Source organism: Henckelia pumila, unplaced genomic scaffold (genome assembly GCF_033568475.1).
Source record: "Henckelia pumila isolate YLH828 unplaced genomic scaffold, ASM3356847v2 CTG_461:::fragment_3, whole genome shotgun sequence".
NCBI lineage: Eukaryota > Viridiplantae > Streptophyta > Magnoliopsida > Lamiales > Gesneriaceae > Henckelia > Henckelia pumila.
Genome location: NW_027331831.1, coordinates 9436610 through 9455843, shown reverse-complemented (window position 1 = coordinate 9455843; position 19234 = coordinate 9436610). Strand labels below are relative to the sequence as shown.

The following is a 19234-nucleotide window of genomic DNA, read 5'->3' as shown; positions in this document are numbered from 1 at the left end:
GGAGTTTTCTTGGTAATCCCGTGGAGGTAGTGTTGGTCTTTATTATTGTTATCATCTCTTTGCCTTTTTCAAATGTTTGTTTCAGCTTCGGTTTTCTTTTATGTTTTTTTCCAGAACTCAGAAAGAATGAGATTAGTCGTGTTGAATTTTTGTATGCAGGATCGAGAGGGATTCATTTTCTTGAAATTGAAGTAAAGGGCTTGATTCTGAAGGTGATCTTTATCTTTTTCAAATTGAAATCTTGGAGCTTTCTGAGTTACTCTCATCCTTGTTTTTGGATATTTTCATAAAAGTATATACGATGATCTGAGTTTTTTTTTTTTTTTTTTCTGATCGAGGTGTTCTTGTTTTGATGAAAGCTATTTGGTAATGAATGATTAATGATCAATCTCAACTCTGCTGATTAATTCTTTGAATTTCAGTTTGATAGGATCCCTGTTCGGATTCGTAATAATAATATGTAAGAAATAGTAAGAATGGATAATCTAATGTGATGCATCTTGAGTGTAAACTGTGTTATAATCATAAGAGGGGTAAGAGTATGGAGAATGGGCATCTTTCTTCTGTTTTTAACACTTCTATCTGGTTCAATTAAGTCATTAAATTGTGCTTAAAAAATCATGTTTCCCTCTTCAGAGGTGAATCTTTTGTAGGTATACACTATACGCACTCCACGATGTTCAGAAATAACACCAATGCAGCAGTGCCTCCTATTCTTGGTAGCAATCATTTCCAGTTTCCTGATGATTCCCCAAATCAGCTCCAGTTGTGTGTAAATGGTAAGTTTCATCAATCAAATTCAAGACCGATTGACTGGTTTGTGCGATCATATATGGTCAATATGTTCGTTTCTTGGAATATTTCTTGTAATCGAATCTAATCTGTCTCGATGAAGTTGATAAAAAGGTCAACATTTTCAACAAGAATCCAGTGTCTACTGGTTTAAGGCTGTCCTACGATGAAGATGAACGGAACTCCACACTTTCTTCCGCAAGTGGAAGCATGGCCATTGGATCATCGGTACTTTCGTCTCTGCACGTTGATATCGAGAGAGAACTTGATCAGAATAGAAAAGAACTTGAACATTATGTGAGAACCCAGGTAGTCGAAATCTACTCCGCGCATTAATATGTCCATTTCCTTTCACCTAAACGTCCCAAATGTACTTGTCTTTCCTCAACAGAAAATGAACTCTTTGCTAATCTTGAAAGAAAGCTCATTCTGTTTTTCAGTTTCTACTAAAAGTACACATATTTTGAGCCCATCATATTGCATCATGAACAGGAAGAGAGTCTGTTAAAAGGGCTAAGAGAAATAAGGCAGAGACACTTCACTTCATGCTTGACTTATTTAGAGAACAGCTGTAGAAAGAAGTTGCATCAGAAAAACCTCGAGTTGGAGGCCGCAACTTGCAAGAACAATGAGCTTGTCGAACGTACAAAACAGTTAACAGCCGAAGCTCAGAGTTGGTGCGACATGGCAAAGTATAATGAATCAGTGGCTAAAGCTTTGAAAACCAGTCTCGAGCAAGCAATGCAGCAAGTTTCTAACCGAGGAGACAGAGTTGGAGAGAATGATATTGATGATGCTGCCTCCTGTATTGATCCGAACAATTTTCTCAGCAATTCGGGTGAGCGTAAAAGATCTGGTTCAGCATATGTTGATGCTCTGATTTGTAGATATTGTAAATCAAAGCAGGTATCTGTAGTGTTAATGCCTTGCAGACATCTTTGTCTGTGTAAAGAGTGTGAAGGCTTTGTGGGTGCTTGTCCTGTGTGCAGAATGGTAACAAATGCTAGCTTTGAGGTGCATCTGTCCTAAACAATTAATCACATAAGTTATATAAAAGCCTACTTTACATTAAAATATCTATTTTTCACTTTATATCTCGAGCTATCGATCTTCTATACCATATGATATTTGCCATTTATCTTCCTTTTGTCCAGTAACATGATACACGTTATAGATCCGGACGATATAGTAGGAAATGTAGCACAAAGTGTTGAAGATTTGCTCATCAGTACTAAACGAGTGTTTGCAATCACTAAAAAAAAATGATTTGTTAGATTTTGGCTTTAAAAAATCACTTTTGTGTGTTTCTTAACTCAAATTATGTGTTAGCTTATGTTTAACTTAATTGAAATCCAAAAGCTAGACATATGATGATTATGATTCTCCAAAAGTGATTTTAATAAAAAAAGTCAATGTTAAAATCATTCTAATCACTTATTTATCAAACACAACTCAATTTCGATTTTTAGATTTTCACCTTGATTTTTCAAACACTACCAACTTTTGATTTTTCTTAACATTTTTATAATCTAAAAATTTAATCAACTCTACAAAAGTATAATCTTTTGCAAACACTCTCTAAGTCTCACGCCTCGAGTTGTCCGCATGCAATCGAGTCGAAATCATTAAAAATATATGATTAAAAAAACGACTTGGTGTCATGAATCTATATTCATGAAATGGGTTAATTCGGTCCATGTATATAATAAAAATTAATATTTTGACATAAAAAAATAATAATTTTTCATAAATCGGATGATTAGAAAATTTGTCAAACAAAATTGACATGTAAAATCATCTTAGGAGTTTGTGCTTGTTGAATATGTAAGATTTTGAAAGATAAGTTTTACGAATTGAGATGAATTGGTAAGTAATTTATTACGACATTAAATAAGAAAATAAATGCATAGCCACTAAAGAGATCTATACGACTATAAGACAGCAACAATGGAACGCGCAAATAAACAAGGAATGGATCCAAAAATGGGAGCTACGTGATAAAATAAACATCGAGAGATGATCACATTTGCTTCTCTCTCGATGTTCACATTTGCTTCTCTCTTTTAAAAGTGGTTGCGATTCATTATATGTCAAATTTTAATCATTTTTTTTTTATAATTTTAATTCTTCCTTTTAAAGTCGCCACGCAAATACGACATGAAGTTAACTTAATACTAACACAGTATCACATCAATATTTTCATTAAAAAAAATAACGAACATGATTAAGGGATTGTTTGCAATAACTTCAAAATTTACTTTTATGTGTTTCTTAAACCCAAATTATATGTTAGCTTATGTTTAACTTAATTAAAATCCAAAAGCTAGTCATATGGTGATTATGATTCTTCAAAAGTGATTCTAATAAAAAAAAAGTCAAAGTTAAAATCACTATAATAATTTATTTATCAAACACTACCCAACTTTGATTTTTAGATTTTCATATTTATTTCCAAACACTACCAACTTTTTATTTTTCTTAACTTTTTTTATAATCTAAAAATTTAATCACTTGCGTTGCATAATCTTTTGCAAACACTCCCTAAAAATCACTCAAATCAAACAAAATTTGATAATATAAAATATCAAATATATCGGATAAATATGAACCAACTTCCGCTAACATCTGGCAATCGAGGGCTTGATTCATTGTGACGAAGTTGCGAAATAACAATTTAATAGATAATGAGAAAACAAAGCTTTTGATTAAAAAATTAATAATAATAAATCTAAAAAGTTTATATATACATTTGAATTTTTTTTTACATAATATATATAAATAATCTAATATATAATATAATATAATATAAGAACAACTTATACTAATATATGAAATCATGGAAATAATTTTGGATTCATCTAAAACACTCAATCTTATAACACCATGATTTTTTTTTTTTTGAATAAATTCATAATTTGTTTTTTAGTTTGCAATCCCACAAAGGAACTTTTCATTTTGCAGCTAATTTGATGACCGATGAAATGCCAAAAATGGGTGTTTTCCTTTGGCAGAGTAATAATAAGTAAATGCTCTTACAAACTCAAGCCAGTCGAATCCGTCCATTCTTATCTACGATTGCACACACTTCCTCACAGTAGTAATGGAAATTTGAATATTTGCGCCAATAACAAAATCATCACGGGTTTAGTGAAATCCGGATCGTTAGATATTGCACACGAGATGTTTGATGAAATGCGGGAACGTGATGTAATCACTTGGAACATTATGATTTCAGGGTACTATCGTTTTGGATTCTCGAAGGAATCTTTGATTCTTTATAAACGAATGGTTAGGTCTGGCATGTTAGAGAGTTCATCGACATTTTCAACTGTCCTAAGTTTGTGTAGCTCAGAGGGGTTCTATGTAGATGGACTTGTAGTTCATTGTAGAGTTATTGTTCTTGGGTTTAGTATGAACTTGTACATAGGCTCCGCCCTTGTGGATCTTTATATGAAAATGGGTCGTTTTGATATCGGTTTAAGATTGTTTGGTAAGTTACAAGAGAGAAATTTGGCTACTTGGAATGTTGTGTTACGAGGGTTTTGTGATACAGGGAGATCGAAAGAGTTGTTCAGATTGTATGATGAAATGAAAATAGATAATGTGGAACCGAATGGGCTCACGTTTTGTTATTTGATTCGGGGGTGTGGGTGTGAGAGGTTTATTGATGAAGGAATGCAGCTGCATTGTTTGGCTATCAGAAATGGACTGGTGAATTCAAATTTGTTTGTAGCCAATTCTTTGGTTGACTTTTACTCTGCCTGTGGGAGTTTCATCGATGCATGGAAATCATTCAATTGCATCCCGCCCGAAGATGTGATTTCCTGGAATTCCATGGTTTCTGTTTGTGCAGGGAATGGTTACTCCGTTGATGCTATTGAAATCTTTCGGGAAATGCAGTTTTTTGGTAAGAAGCCATCAGCTTCTTCATTCTTAGGATTCTTGAAGTTATCAAGTGCGACAAAGAGTATGATTTTGGGGAAACAAATTCATGGTTCCGTTTTGAAGTTAAATTTGTATAGCACACTCGTTCAGTCTTCTTTAATCGATATGTATGGAAAATGTGGAGATATTGAGAGCTCGGTTGCTATGTTTGAGAGTGTTCCTGTGAGAACTCTCGAGTGTTGCAACTGTCTTATGTCGTCTTTACTGAGATTTGGTCTCACAGAGGATGTGATTGAATTGTTTGGTTTGATGGTTGATGAAAAAATTGGATATGATGAGGCTAGTCTTTCTACAACTTTGAAAGCACTGTCAGTATCAACATTTGCTAGCACGGCAAGATGCACTTTGCTGCATTGTTGCTCTATAAAGTCGGGTTTCGAATATGACAGTACCATCTCTTGCTCTTTGATTGATGCATATTCTAGATTAGGTGGTGTTCAATTCTCTCGGCAGGTTTTCAATCAAATTGCTTCCCCAAATGTTATCTGTTTTACATCAATAATCAGCGCACTGGCACGAAATGGATTTGGAGTCGAGTGCCTTGAAATGTTTGATACAATGATCCAAAATGGCCTTAAACCGGACAAAGTAACATTTTTGAGTGTATTAACGGGTTGCAGCCATTCAGGACTTGTTGACGAGGGAAGATCTGTATTCCATGCGATGCAAAGTCGATGTGGCCTACATCCAGAGAGGCAGCATTACTCCTGTATGGTTGATCTTCTTGGCCGTGCGGGTTTGGTAAACGAAGCAGAAAAACTACTCAAAGATACACCTTGGCAGGGTGACTCCATAATTTGGAGTTCGATCTTGAGGAGTTGCGCGATTCATCACAATGAACAAACAGGAAAAAGGGCTGCTGAAATCTTGATTGACCTTGAGCCAGAGGATCCTGCTCTCTGGTTACAAGCATCAAACTTCTATCATGAAATTGGTGATTTTGAGACTTCGAGAGAGTTCCGGGAGGTTGCGGTGGCAAGAAAGATGAGTAGGGATATAGGTCAAAGTTTTATCGAGGTTCTTGATCATGGCTAGCACTTCAGAAACATCCATACCGAGCTCGGGTTCGTGCGAGAACACCTAGCGATGGTTACATGTTTCATAAATGCTAAACTTTAGCCATGGTGGATCGCTGCATTTCCAGTGCCATTCACGGTTTCCGTTTTGTATTCATTTATTGGAATATAACCCAAAAATTTTAATAATTTAAAATAACTTTTAGTACTATTTGAATATCTCAAGCACAAAGGTTAGCAGCATTCTTTATTATTACTGCCAAAAAATGGACGCACGCTTGATTCTCGTCCAATAATATTAAATTTAACTTAGGTTTAAAATTTAATAATGGGAAAAAGAAGTATTTATATTTTTTTTGCTAACGTAAGCCTTGGTATGATTCGTCTTCACGTATCTTGTTGGTACCAGACAATGTAATTAAGTGGCCGGCCTATGGCGCCTTACTAAAATAATTTATTTTGAAAACATAGAAATTATGCACAATTAATTTGATATAAATTACAAAATTAATAACGTGCATGCAGTGCTTTAAAGATTCTATCTATAATAAAAATAATAATAATTTTGACGTAAAACATAATATATAAATTAGGTCGAATTAGAGATCCATATATAAAATTAACTCATGTGATGCTTTTATAAGAATTTTTATGTTTTTAATATATGGTAAGGATATGTTTCTCTAGAATGAATTCAGGTACCATTTGAGCTACAAGCCAATGATACAAACAATATAAATGTGGTCGCAAGACATGGAAGATTTTTAAAAATTCCCCTATGCATGGAGCCTAACATCACTTGTATCAGGATGTCTTTAACATGAATTTGTTGGTCAAAAGATTCTAAAATTTTTGTTCTTTTGTACCTTACATGCATTAATTAATTAATAAACAATTGGAGAGAAGAAACAAGTGTTGAGGACTCAGAAACACAACTAAATTAACTGAATTCGGTTTACTCGTATCGATTGTCTTATATATATATATATATCGGCATATTCCAGAAAACATAATCACAATCAGTTAACAACATTAAAGTATAATTCCGTACGTACTCGTTTGTACATCGATCAAATATTATAAAAGTTTAATTTATGTCGTTTTTCTTTTTAAAAAAAAAAATCGAAGTTGTAATATTATTGAAGTTGCATTTTATAAATAAATCGTTACAAAACATGAATAAAAAACTGATCAAACCCGTGATGGGGTCGCATGTGACCAAATATATATATATATACATGTTATTTTTAACTTATACAACCCAAACATCGATCATGCTCACATGTCTGCTTTCGCCTTTTACGTCAAACAATGATATCACAACATAATCCCATTTATAATTAATGTGGTTTCGGACGGCCATAAAATTAACAGACTGCTGTTATTTTTTTTTTTAAGAAGTACGGCAGAAATGACCCGAGACGCAAGAACCGGCGATCGGGACGTTTCGGGTCGTTGGCTGTCCGGATTTATAGACTAAGATAATCATAAACAGTTGAATTTAATAGCACAGGAGAGATATGTTCGATATATCAAAGTGTGTACGAGCAGAGTTTTTGCAAGCATTTTTCATCATCTTATGATCAGATATGGTGCAATGTACTTTAATTAGGGGTATTATCCATGTACAACATCAATTATCAAGATTTGACCATTTTTACGGCCAACTTTTTTTTTATCTGGGTCTCACATGGAATATCATGGGTGGACAAATCATGATCATTGATACTACATAGAGACAGTTGCGTCGAATTTCCCTTTAATTAGATACGACTAATTGTAGATATTTGTCATAATTATAAAAGAATATAAGATCATTCTATTTTGACGACTGGATAGTGAATTTGTGAGGTAAATATTTCAAAGTACTCCTATTGCATCACACATGGTCTCTTCAAACACACCTATATATATTCAGCTCCTCTTGTCCAATTATTAAATCTTGATCTTGTAATTACAACGTAACTTAGCTTGCACATATTTATCAGCTCTATCCTCCAAAAATTGATTTCGTGACTCATGAACTATATATATTATAATTATGAAGTGTGTAATTAATTTATTTAGGGAAAATGCAATATATTTGGTCTTGTATCGTCTATTTACAATTTTAATCTTCTATATTGTCTAATTTCGATCATAATCTGCTATTTTTTTTAACAATTTGATTATTATTATGACATAACGCTGATGTGATACCAAATAGGACAATGATTTCTTCACACCGACGTCATCATTTTCGATGCAAAATAACTAAAATTACCAAATATCAAAATAGAGAAAACTAAAACCGAAATATACACACAAGAACAAAAAGACAAAGAAGCAAATACACCAAAAATACAATATTCCTATTTATTTATCTACTCCTCTTGTCTTTTTTATCAGAAGTTTTTCATTAACAACATATATATGACATTTAGAGTAATCACGTTAATATAAAAACATGCTCAATTGGACAGACTATAAGAAATCGAGGTCCTAAACAAAAATATTGGCCACAAGGAATTCCAAGTGATAAAAAACAAGAGAATAGAGCTTTAATTTTTAACATTTATCAACTAACTTAGTTTCTTGTCCTCGTTTCCACATACAACACCTTCAAACACATCCTCTCCTTATATATACTAACAACAGAACCATGCATCTTTACAGTACACATTACCTCCCTCCACCACCACCATCACCAGTACCATAGCCGCCACGACGCAGCCACGCACTTCGACAGACAAAAAATGGGTGCTTTTTGCTTGAAGAACATCATATTTTCGCTTACCGTGTCTCTTCTTTTATGGCTTTCTTGCATGGAAAGCATTTGTAATGCAAGGAGATCGGTAGGCAGTCATTGGAGGCAAAATACAATAAGTAGCTCCGCTTCTCTATCCAAGAAGAAAGACAGAAAACATGGCTCCAATTATCTTCATCATGGCCATGCCGGTAAATCAGCACATGAAGCTCATTCACCACCACCACCACCACCACTAGCTATGACACTGCCGCCGCCCCCGCCGCCACTGCCACTGCCACTAGTGCCACCACCAACTGAAGGGCATAAAACAACAAGTCCCCCGCCAATGATTCCGCCACCACCAACCGGAGGACATAAAGGAATTAGCCCTCCTCCACCCAGCAAAGGTGAAAAACCACCTGCAGGTTCCACTGTTTATAATGTGTTGGAATTTGGAGCCAAAGGTGATGGAACCACAGACGACACAAAGGTACGTAAAATTGATATACATCTGTAGTGCGTACAAAAATTTGGTAATTAATTACCTCCTAACTTCAAGATCAACCCTGCACCAACTATTTTAAATAGATTACATTATTGTCCATGCTCCATTTTCTCATAAGAATTAGTTTGACATTCATTAACAATTGATCATGTGAAATTTCAAGAATATTGTCCGGATTCGTAGACCCCAATTCCCCTAGAAGTTAGCTCACTGACAGCAGCAACTGGATCAATCCAAATATTATGTTACGTTTCATTTTGGATGCATGCATATTGTCATATTCAGTCGCTATAGTAAACCCGAAAGTGATTTAATAATATCAATACATAATTATCACGTTTCCTCTTGTCACGAGACAACTGTTAAAAGGTGAATTTTGGTGGTCGGGACAAAAATTAGGTGCTAATTGTGACATAAACTAATTAAAAGACAATTCCCCTGAAAACTTTAATTGACATTACTACTTTAATAATATATATATATATATATATATATATATATATAATAAAGTTGTAATAAAATAGAAAACTATAGGAATTGATTAAAAGTAATGAAAAAGATCAATCGAGTTCATATGGGTAAATTCATTAATGCAGGCATTTGAAGCTGCATGGGCTGCTGCTTGCAAGGTTGAAGCCTCCATCGTCAATGTCCCAGCAGAATATGTATTTCTAGTGGGACCAATTTCATTTTCTGGTCCAAATTGTCAACACAACATTGTTTTTCAGGTAAACTACAAACACAAAAACTATAAATTAAATGCTTTTATTTTAAGCATATATATGTTATCCAAAAAGTTGGTTGATCAAGGTGATGTGTTTGTTAACTTTTGGCAGTTAGATGGTAAAATTGTTGCCCCAACAAGCTCAAAGGCATGGGGCTCTGGTCTTCTTCAGTGGCTTGAATTCACAAAATTGGTAGGACTTAGGGTAACGGGAAGCGGCACGATAGACGGAAACGGGGCAGTTTGGTGGCAAGGTTCTTCGTATGAAGATGATCCCTTGGATGGTCCATCAACACTTATAAACCCATCAAATGGAACATTAATGCAGCAAAGTCCTCCTATTTCAGTATGATTCTTTATCTTTTAATTCGTTAGTTGGTTTAATTAATTAATTCCCATATGCCTAAAGTTAGCAAGAATTTATATATATACTAAAGTGGCAATAGTATATTTTATAACAACACATGTTGAAAAACTACATATTTACAAGTATATCTTTAACTACATTGGCCGGGTACTTTACAATGAGTCGCTTAATTATCCTTCTAATTGTCACAACTTTTTTTTATTTTTTGGGCCAAAAATTGCAGTTGGCAAGCTCATCTGGAGAGAAAATGCCACACATAAAGCCTACGGTGAGAACCAACATTGACATTATATTAATTGTGTCCCCTTTTTTTTTTTAAAAAAGAAAATGTCATTTCTCATTCCATTGGAACTAAAAGAGAACAACATGCATGATTCTTAATGCTTGATTAGGCACTTAGATTCTATGGAAGTTTCAATGTGACGGTAACCGGAATAAGAATACAGAACAGCCCTCAATGCCATCTAAAATTCGACAATTGCATTGGAGTATCCGTCTATAATTTTAGCGTCTCGTCCCCCGGTGACAGCCCGAATACGGACGGGATACATCTCCAGAACTCCAAAGATGTGCTTATTCGTAATTCCAATCTTGCTTGTGGTACGTAAATAAGCACGCACTACCTAATTTTTCACTATTCGTATGTGAAAGTACTAATTAAGTAAAGTGTTGGCCATGTTAATCAGGGGATGATTGTGTATCCATACAAACTGGATGCAACAATGTATACGTACATGACGTCAACTGCGGACCAGGACATGGCATCAGCATCGGAGGCCTAGGAAAAGATAACACCAAGGCTTGTGTATCGAACGTCACCGTTAGAGACGTAATCTTGCGGGACACCACCAATGGTGTCCGAATCAAAACATGGCAGGTAAAATATTACATAGCGCTAGCTAGCAAGTAGCAATACAAGTCATGATTCCCGAAGAAAATTAATTAAACAATATATTATATATTATATATATGTTTCCAGGGTGGATTAGGATCTGTGCAAGGGATACAATTCTCAAACATTCAAGTATCCCAAGTCCAACTCCCTATCATCATCGACCAATATTATTGCGACGCGCGAAGCTGCAAGAACCAAACGTCTGCAGTGGCTCTATCGGGCATAAGTTACGAAAATATACGGGGAACATACACCGTGAGCCCCGTCTACTTCGCGTGCAGCGATAGCACGCCGTGCACGGATGTGACATTGACGGGAATAGAGCTTCAGCCTCAGAAACAACAGCATCACATGTATGATCCTTATTGTTGGCAAGCATTCGGAAAGCTCTTGTCTCCCACAAGTCCTCCGGTGAATTGCTTGCAAATTGGAAAGCCAGCTAGCAGCAACATTAATCCGGGGGATAATGATTCTTGCTAACTGGCTAGCTAGTTAGCTTATATACAGATCACAATTAGCTTCAATATATTTATACTAGCTACTTAGCTGGCCCCTTGATTTCTTCCATTAGTTAGTGAAGAGATTAGTGAGGATTTTTTTTTTATTTTATATTTATTATTATTAGTGAGTATAGGAATTATCGTTTCCTAAGATTACGTGAGTTTTTGTTTGTTCATGCAAGAATCGAATTAATTATTGTGAAAATAATTCAAGATAGAATTTTTTTTTTTTGTACAATTATATGTTGTCATCTAACGATTATTTAAAATTCGAATTCAAATAATTAAACAATGAAAGCATTTATATTGAATAATTCATCAAATCGGATCCCATCAAAATTCAAGAATCATGTATATATGAGGAAATTTCAAGCTACCCATAAAGTAAGTATAGGATGAATCTCATGGTGCATGGATGTTTAGATTACGTTTACTGTTATGATTAGGGTCGACATACCTTACAAAAATACCGAATTATACCGATACCGTACCGAAATATTTTTGATATAAAGATATTTTTTTTGTATATCGAATTTTTTTGGTATATATACAGTATCAATATAGATTTTTTTTTCATACCAAAATTTTGAAATTTCGATATCGGTATTGGTACCGTTATGAATTTTTTTCATACTGATATTTTTGTTACGGTATACCAAAAAACAACCCCTAGTTATGATAAGCATATGATTATATTAATAATCTTATCAGTCTCATGTTTACTTGTTTTTTTAGGGCATGTATTAATTTATAAACTCATCCATATTTATCGAATTTAAACTTTAAAACTTGAATATTTTTAACAAATAAAAGGTGTTATAAATAATCATTTTTAGCTAATTTTTTTTATTTGAGAAAAATTACATTAATATCCTTAACTTCCCAAAAAATAATCATGAAAACCCGATTTAAAAAATTATAAAACATGAAACTTTAATATATATTTAATACATTTCATTTGATTATAACATATGAAAAATTCATTTAGAAATTATAAACATGAATAAAAATTTAATAATTTAAGATATGATTAATACATTTCATTAAATTTTATCCTATTCAAGGAATTTTTTTTACCCAATTTATTAATTTTTGTTTTAAAATCTAAATAATATTTATACTCAATAATTTTGGTGAATGAAAATAATTTACATGTGATTTAATAATTATTAATTACATTCTTCAATAAAATCATAATTTCAATTATACAAATACAAACTAAAAATAAGATTATATATTATGATCAAAAGACAAAATTGTAAGTCGTCATTTGATCATAATTTCAATCAAAAAATTTATCCATCAAAATAAACATAGAATTGAATTAAAGAATAGCTAGATCGAGGAAAGGCGAAGTGGCGGCGAAAATCGGGGATGGATTAGAAAATAGAAATAATGACCACGAATTATTTAAAGTATTATGTTTGAATGTCAAAATTGGCAGTCTTCAATTCGTCTCCAAACTCAAATTCCATAATGCCGCCATGCGCCTGCCACTGCACAGCACAGCCACAAAATGGAGGCATATATATATCATTATCTGAATATGGAATAAATTATTATTATATCATAATACTACGGAAATTTTCTTTAAAATATATTTTTTTTGCCTTTAAATTACATCATAGTTTATTAGAAGCAATTTGATGCCCCATAAATAATTGGCTCTGGTCCGACCCGAACCCGACAACCCATAATCAGGGAACGTGGTTCAAAAATCACCTATTATTGTTATGAGACAGAATTTAAGACAATACAAAGCTCATTCGATCATGCCCCATGTACCAATTCAAGTTAGATGGACCTATTCAAGACAAAGGAAAGAACCCTTGACTCAAGCCCTAGCTGCTGAGCTCACTGGGCCGAGCCCTATCTAGGCATAGTAAAAGCCAGATCCGAGCTCAATAATCCATATTTTTGGAAATATACTTTGAGGCACATCTAGTCTTATTTTATGAGAAGCCCGGTCTGGGATGGCCTTGTTAAGGAATGGGCTCATGATCATAAATTCATGGGCTTGAGCCCTAACTGGTATGGTTGGAGCCCGAACCGGGCCCAGGAAGGGTTCAATATCTAGATATTCCAGTACTCTCGGATACATGAAGATCTGCAACAGATAAGTACAATATCTTATGAATCCAAGATTTGATATGATTTCAGACTCATCAATTAGAGTCCTACTCTAACACATGTTCTACCTTGACAAGGTAACCTACCCCTCCAAACCCCTATAAATACAGGTATGGTTCATGGTTTATGGATTCATTATATTCATCTCTTCTATTCACTTCTTGTTCACACACTCACGCACGCATATTCTCTTGTTCTTACTTTTAGTCAAGCTCTTTCACTTTCGAGCACTGACTTAGGCATCGGATGGGTCACGCCGAAAACACCTTCGGCGCCCCCTAACTTGGCTTCTGTCTGTGCAGAAATTCATCGTGCCCGACCCGACCCGGTTTATTGAAGATTTGGAGATCCACTCTACCAAACCGAACCCGGAGGAAAATTTCGACATCATCAATTGGCGCCGTCTATGGGAATTTCAAGAAAAAGAATTAAGATGGCTGATGCGAACGGAGTCAACGCATAAATAAATCAACTTGTCACTACCGCTGTCTAACGAGCGTCAGCTGCAAGGGGGGAAGCCAATATCCCCCCACCAGATCAGAACGCACAATTGGAGGAGATCAAGAAATTGAAAGAAGAGATGTAGCTCTTGAAGAAGAAGCAGTCCGGATACCTAGCCACGCCGGTCCGGAATATTCATTTCTCTGCTTAAATACTGGAGTCCGAACTCCCCAAAAACTTTAAGTTTCCACATGTTGGGGAATATGATGGAAAAGGGGATCCGGAAGAGCACCTGTCCCGTTTTGAGAATGTTGCGCTGTTGCACAAATATTCTGACCCGATCAAGTGACGGGTCTTCCTCAATACTCTGATAGGGCCAACACAACAATGGTTCAACCTATTGCGTCCAGGGGACATCAAGGAATTCAAGGATTTCAGCAAGGCCTTTCTACACTATTTTGCTAGTAGCAAAAAGCACCCCACGGCAACTCTTAGTCTTTTCGCTGTCAAACAGCAAGGTCAAGAAGATTTGCGAGCATATATTCGTCAATTTAGTGCTTTGGCCCTTGAAGTACCTACTGCCACTACTGATCTGCTCATCAGCGCTTTCACCCAAGGACTTACTACAAGGGATTTCCTTAAATCCTTGATCAAAAAACCGGCGTCTACATACGATGAGTTGCTTACTCGGGCCGAAAAATACGTGATTTTAGAGGAGATACAAGTTTCTCGGTTGAATGGGGGGATAGACAAGCCTCCAAGCCCAAAGGACACCATGATCCCTAACACGCCTCGGAAGATGGGACCAACTCCTCGACCCGAGCTTCTTGGACAATTCTCATCCTTCACCCCTCTAAGGATGAGTAAGACTCAGGCCCTGCGAATATGCGAAGAAAAAAGACTTCTACAAAGACCCCCATGGAGTGAGCAGGGGCCTCGCAGGCCAAAATCTGATAAGTATTGTGATTTTCACAATGAATATGGGCACCTCACCAATGACTGTCGACAATTGGAACAAGAGATTGAGAGGATAATTCAACAAGATGAGGTGATGAAAGATATATTGGTAGTGCGACAAGGAGGAAGGTATCGGCCCGGAAAAAAGGATCGAGATGGTCCAGACCATTCTGAGCAAAAGTGAAGAGGTCATGAAACGCCCAACACTTGAAGAAATATTATGCATAGGTGCCTGAACAATCCTACTCCACTACCGAGCCTCATAACACAATGGGTTATGAGTTATTTCATTAATTTTATTTTTAATTTTGTTAACAATAGTAGCCAAGTTATTTTGTTATTTTTCAAATTTTGGAAATATCTTTTTGAGTTATTAATGAAAAAGACATGTTTTTTTGTCAAACGCGAAGAATTCTAAAGCCCGACCAGCTCGGCAATATATAAACTCATGCCACTCGTGGTTATCTCAAAAGCCCGACCAGCTCAACAATATTTAAACCCACGCCACTCGTGGTTATCTCAAAAGCCCGACAACTCGGCAATATGTGAACTCACGCCACTCGTGGTTATCTCAAAAGCCCGACCAGCTCGGAAATATGTAAACCCACGCCACTCGCGGTTATCTCTAAAGCCCGACCAGCTCGGAAATATATAAACTCACGCCACACGTGGTTATCTCAAAAGCCCGACCAGCTCGGCAATATTTAAACCCACGCCACTCGTGGTTATCTCAAAAGCCCGATCAGCTCGGCAATATGTAAACCCATGCCACTCGTGGCTATCTTAAAAGCCCGACCAGCTCGGCAATATGTAAACCCACGCCACTCATGGCTATCTCGAAAGCCCGACCAGCTCGGCAATATGTAAATCTATGTCACTCATGGTTATCTCAAAATCCCGACCAGCTCGGCAATATGTAAACCCACACCACTCGTGGTTATCTCAAAATCTTCGACCAAGCTCGGCACCTATCACGCACTTCGTTGTCAAACGCAAAGCCCGACCAACTCCGTATACAACACGGAATTCATGATCAAACTTAAAAGCCCAATCAGCTCGGCGTGCATCATGCGATTTGTGGTTGAATTTTAGCAAAATTCCAGCTCGAAGTATGCTTTACACTTGTTAAAATTTCATAATCTTATTCCAGCTCGGGAATATACTTTGCACTTGGTGGATCTTTAAATCATGTTTCCAGTTAGGGAATATGTTTAATGCTTAAGCAAAATTTTGCTATATTCCAGCTCGGGAATATGTTTAGTACTCTGCAAAATTTTGTCATATTTTGTCATATAGAAAACTCACAGAGTACTCCTATTCGAGATATGATCTGTACGGAGAAAATTTTTTCTACTCGGTTCGGGATCCAACCAGACCACTTGGTCTAAAATTCATACTTCTTTTAGACCAGAAAGGGAGGTACTATTGATGCCCCCATAAATAATTGGGTCTGGTCCGATCCGAACCCGACAACCCATAATCAGAGAACGTGGTTCAAAAATCACCTATTATTGTTATGAGACAGGATTTAAGACAATACAAAGCTCATTCGATCATGCCCCATGTACCAATTCAAGTTAGATGGACCTATTCAAGACAAAGGAAAGAGCCCTTGACTCAAGCCCTAGCTGCTGAGCTCACTGGGCCGAGCCCTGTCTAGGCATAGTAAAAGCCAAACCCGAGCTCAATAATCCATATTTTTGGAAATATACTTTGAGGCACATCTAGTCTTATTTTATGAGAAGCCCGGTTTGGGATGGCCCTGTTAGGGAATGTGCTCATGATCATAAATTCATGGGCTTGAGCCCTAACTGGTATGGTTGGAGCCCGAACCGGACCCAGGAAGGGTCCAATATCTAGAACCTTTCAGTACTCTCGGATACATGAAGATCTGCAACAGATAAGGAAAATATCTTATGAATCCAAGATTTGATATGATTTCAGACTCATCAATTAGAGTCCTACTCTAACACATGTTCTACCTTGACAAGGTAACCTACCCCTCCAAGCCCCTATAAATACAGGTATGGTTCATGGTTTATGGATTCATTATATTCATCTCTTCTATTCACTTCTTGTTCACACACTCACGCACGCATATTCTCTTGTTCTTACTTTTAGTCAAGCTCTTTCACTTTCGAGTACTGACTTAGGCATCGGAGGGGTCACGCCGAAAACACCTTCGGCGCCCCCTAACTTGGCTTGTGTCTGTGCAGAAATCCATCGTGCCCGACCCGACCCGGTTTATTGAAGATTTGGAGATTCACTCTACCAGACCGAACTCGGAGGAGAATTTCGACATCTTCACAATTGTTTGACAATTGCTTGTAAGATAAATTGAATTTTATCCCAAAAAGTGGTCTTAAAAATTCCAATTTTATTTTAGTTAAATATTGTTATAATGTTTTGTCTTTTTTCTTCTTGTATTGTGTCGTATAATAAATTTACTTTTTCCCTGTAACCTTATTATTATTATTATTATTATTATTATTATTATTATTATTATTATTATCTCCTCTATATAAACTAAAATTAATATGTTAAATTTAATAACGTTTTAAAATAATGGAATCGGGGGTATTTTGAAACGAAAGTAAAAAAAAAAAAAAAAAAAAACCAATGAAATTTTTTGTGTGGAAAAATAGTAAAATTAATATTTAAGATAAAATTTAAATTATTTAATTCATTTTATAATAATTTCTTATTAAACTTTTAGTAATTTAGTGATTAATCAAGAAGTTTTAAGGAACAAAATGTGTTTCGGTCAGTAATATGCTAACTCCACGGTAACATAGATGAAATATAGGTGAAAGTAATACACTCATTAAAAAAAATTAAATTAAAGTAATAACTTAAAAGGGGAATCCGAGTTTGTGGAATAAGTAAATGTTAGTTAAAACTCGTGATTTTTTTTATTTCGATTTTTCATACCAACATATTTTCTAATTGACAACATTATCCAATGCGTTTGTAAGGTATTGTGTTAACCAGTGTCGGATCTGAGTTTTTTAGGTGCTCGGCATAAGTCAAGCACAAATAATTTTTTCCCTTGAAGCGTAATATTTATATCAGTGTTCTAAAAAGCACCGCCTAGGCGCTAGGCGGTTAGCTGGCAGAAATTCGTCTAGGCGATTACTATTTTTTATTAAAAAAATTAAAAATCAAAAACTAAAAGAGAGACGCGAAGCGAGAAACATATACAAAAAGAAAGAAGAAACGCAGAAAAGAAAGTCAAGCAAAAAATTAAATTTCATATTACATATGAAGACTTGATATCTATTAATATTTATGTTGTTGCTATTATTATTAATTTATTATTAAAATTTTATAAGAGTTTCATACAAAAACTGAAAAATATAAGACATAAAAATTATATTTTATAGTAAAACTCATTAACATTCCAAGTTATTTATTATTTAAGTTTTTTAAAAAAACCGCCTAGATCTCGCCTAAGTGGTTAGGCACTAGGCGGTGAGTCACCGTCCGCCTACCTCTTTTTAAACATTGATTTATATATATTTTTTTCATCAATAAATATAATGATATAAATAACATGAATTCTAGAAATAAAATATAGACAAAATATATCATCTAAAACTCGTAAGAAAAAACTAATATAAAGTGAAGACCATCAAAACAAAAAATGGAATTCATGTTTTGGATGTTAGCCTAGTTTTTAATTTAAAAAAATTAGGTGAAACTAATAGTTATAATATTTGAAATAATATTTTTTTGAAAGAAAATATTTGAAATAATATTAATATAACAAAAAAAAATGTTATTGTGTTAGCTGTAATTTTATAATTGAAACTTATTTTCGGAAAATATATTTATAAATAAATCACACGCGTTAATTATAATTTGATCGTGTAATTTTATTCATTTATTTATTGTAAGATACACCCATCCATAAATAAAATTCAAGAAAAAGATTTAGAATCGGGAATGTGGCTCCCGAGTACTACCAATGGTCAACTTAAGCCTTTAACTTGACCCTCCAATTTTTGTTTTTCTAAATTCTATTGAAAATGCTTGAAACAATTCTCTCTCGAAAAAAATGCTTGAAACAATTAATATTTAAAGCACAATACAACATGAAGCATGGACAAGTTTCCATGAAATAATTTATGGTAGATATTGTACTAAATATATACGGTAGGAACGAATACTTTAACGCTTAAAGTTATAGTCGGTGCAACTCTTAAAACCAGTATTTTTCAGTGTTCTAAAAGGC

The 19234-nt window shown here is 34.9% G+C and overlaps 3 protein-coding genes and 1 pseudogene across 4 annotated transcripts; all 4 read left to right on the top strand.

The window, feature by feature from the left end:
* The first annotated feature begins 233 nt into the window (after positions 1-233).
* LOC140871879 (E3 ubiquitin-protein ligase BOI-like) lies at positions 234-1860 on the top strand (annotated as a pseudogene).
* Positions 1861-3750: 1890 nt separating this feature from the next.
* LOC140872250 (putative pentatricopeptide repeat-containing protein At3g47840) lies at positions 3751-5929 on the top strand. Its single transcript, XM_073275063.1, has one exon. It carries the CDS (start codon positions 3769-3771, stop codon positions 5770-5772), a length of 2004 nt encoding a protein of 667 aa, XP_073131164.1. The 5' UTR covers positions 3751-3768; the 3' UTR covers positions 5773-5929.
* Positions 5930-8347: 2418 nt separating this feature from the next.
* LOC140872123 (polygalacturonase At1g48100-like) lies at positions 8348-11529 on the top strand. Of its 2 annotated transcripts, none has more exons than XM_073274882.1 (7): positions 8348-8971; positions 9583-9714; positions 9823-10056; positions 10301-10345; positions 10524-10677; positions 10764-10954; positions 11057-11529. In XM_073274882.1, the coding sequence occupies exons 1-7, from the start codon at positions 8489-8491 to the stop codon at positions 11450-11452; spliced, it is 1635 nt and encodes a 544-aa protein (XP_073130983.1). In that variant the 5' UTR covers positions 8348-8488; the 3' UTR covers positions 11453-11529. The 2 variants fall into 2 exon arrangements, with proteins under 2 accessions (XP_073130983.1, XP_073130982.1); XM_073274881.1 differs by having other exon boundaries at positions 10470-10677.
* Positions 11530-14306: 2777 nt separating this feature from the next.
* On the top strand, positions 14307-15184 carry LOC140871965 (uncharacterized). The gene is made up of 2 exons (XM_073274703.1): positions 14307-14361; positions 14454-15184. Exons 1-2 carry the CDS (start codon positions 14307-14309, stop codon positions 15182-15184), a joined length of 786 nt encoding a protein of 261 aa, XP_073130804.1.
* The last annotated feature ends 4050 nt before the right edge of the window (positions 15185-19234 follow it).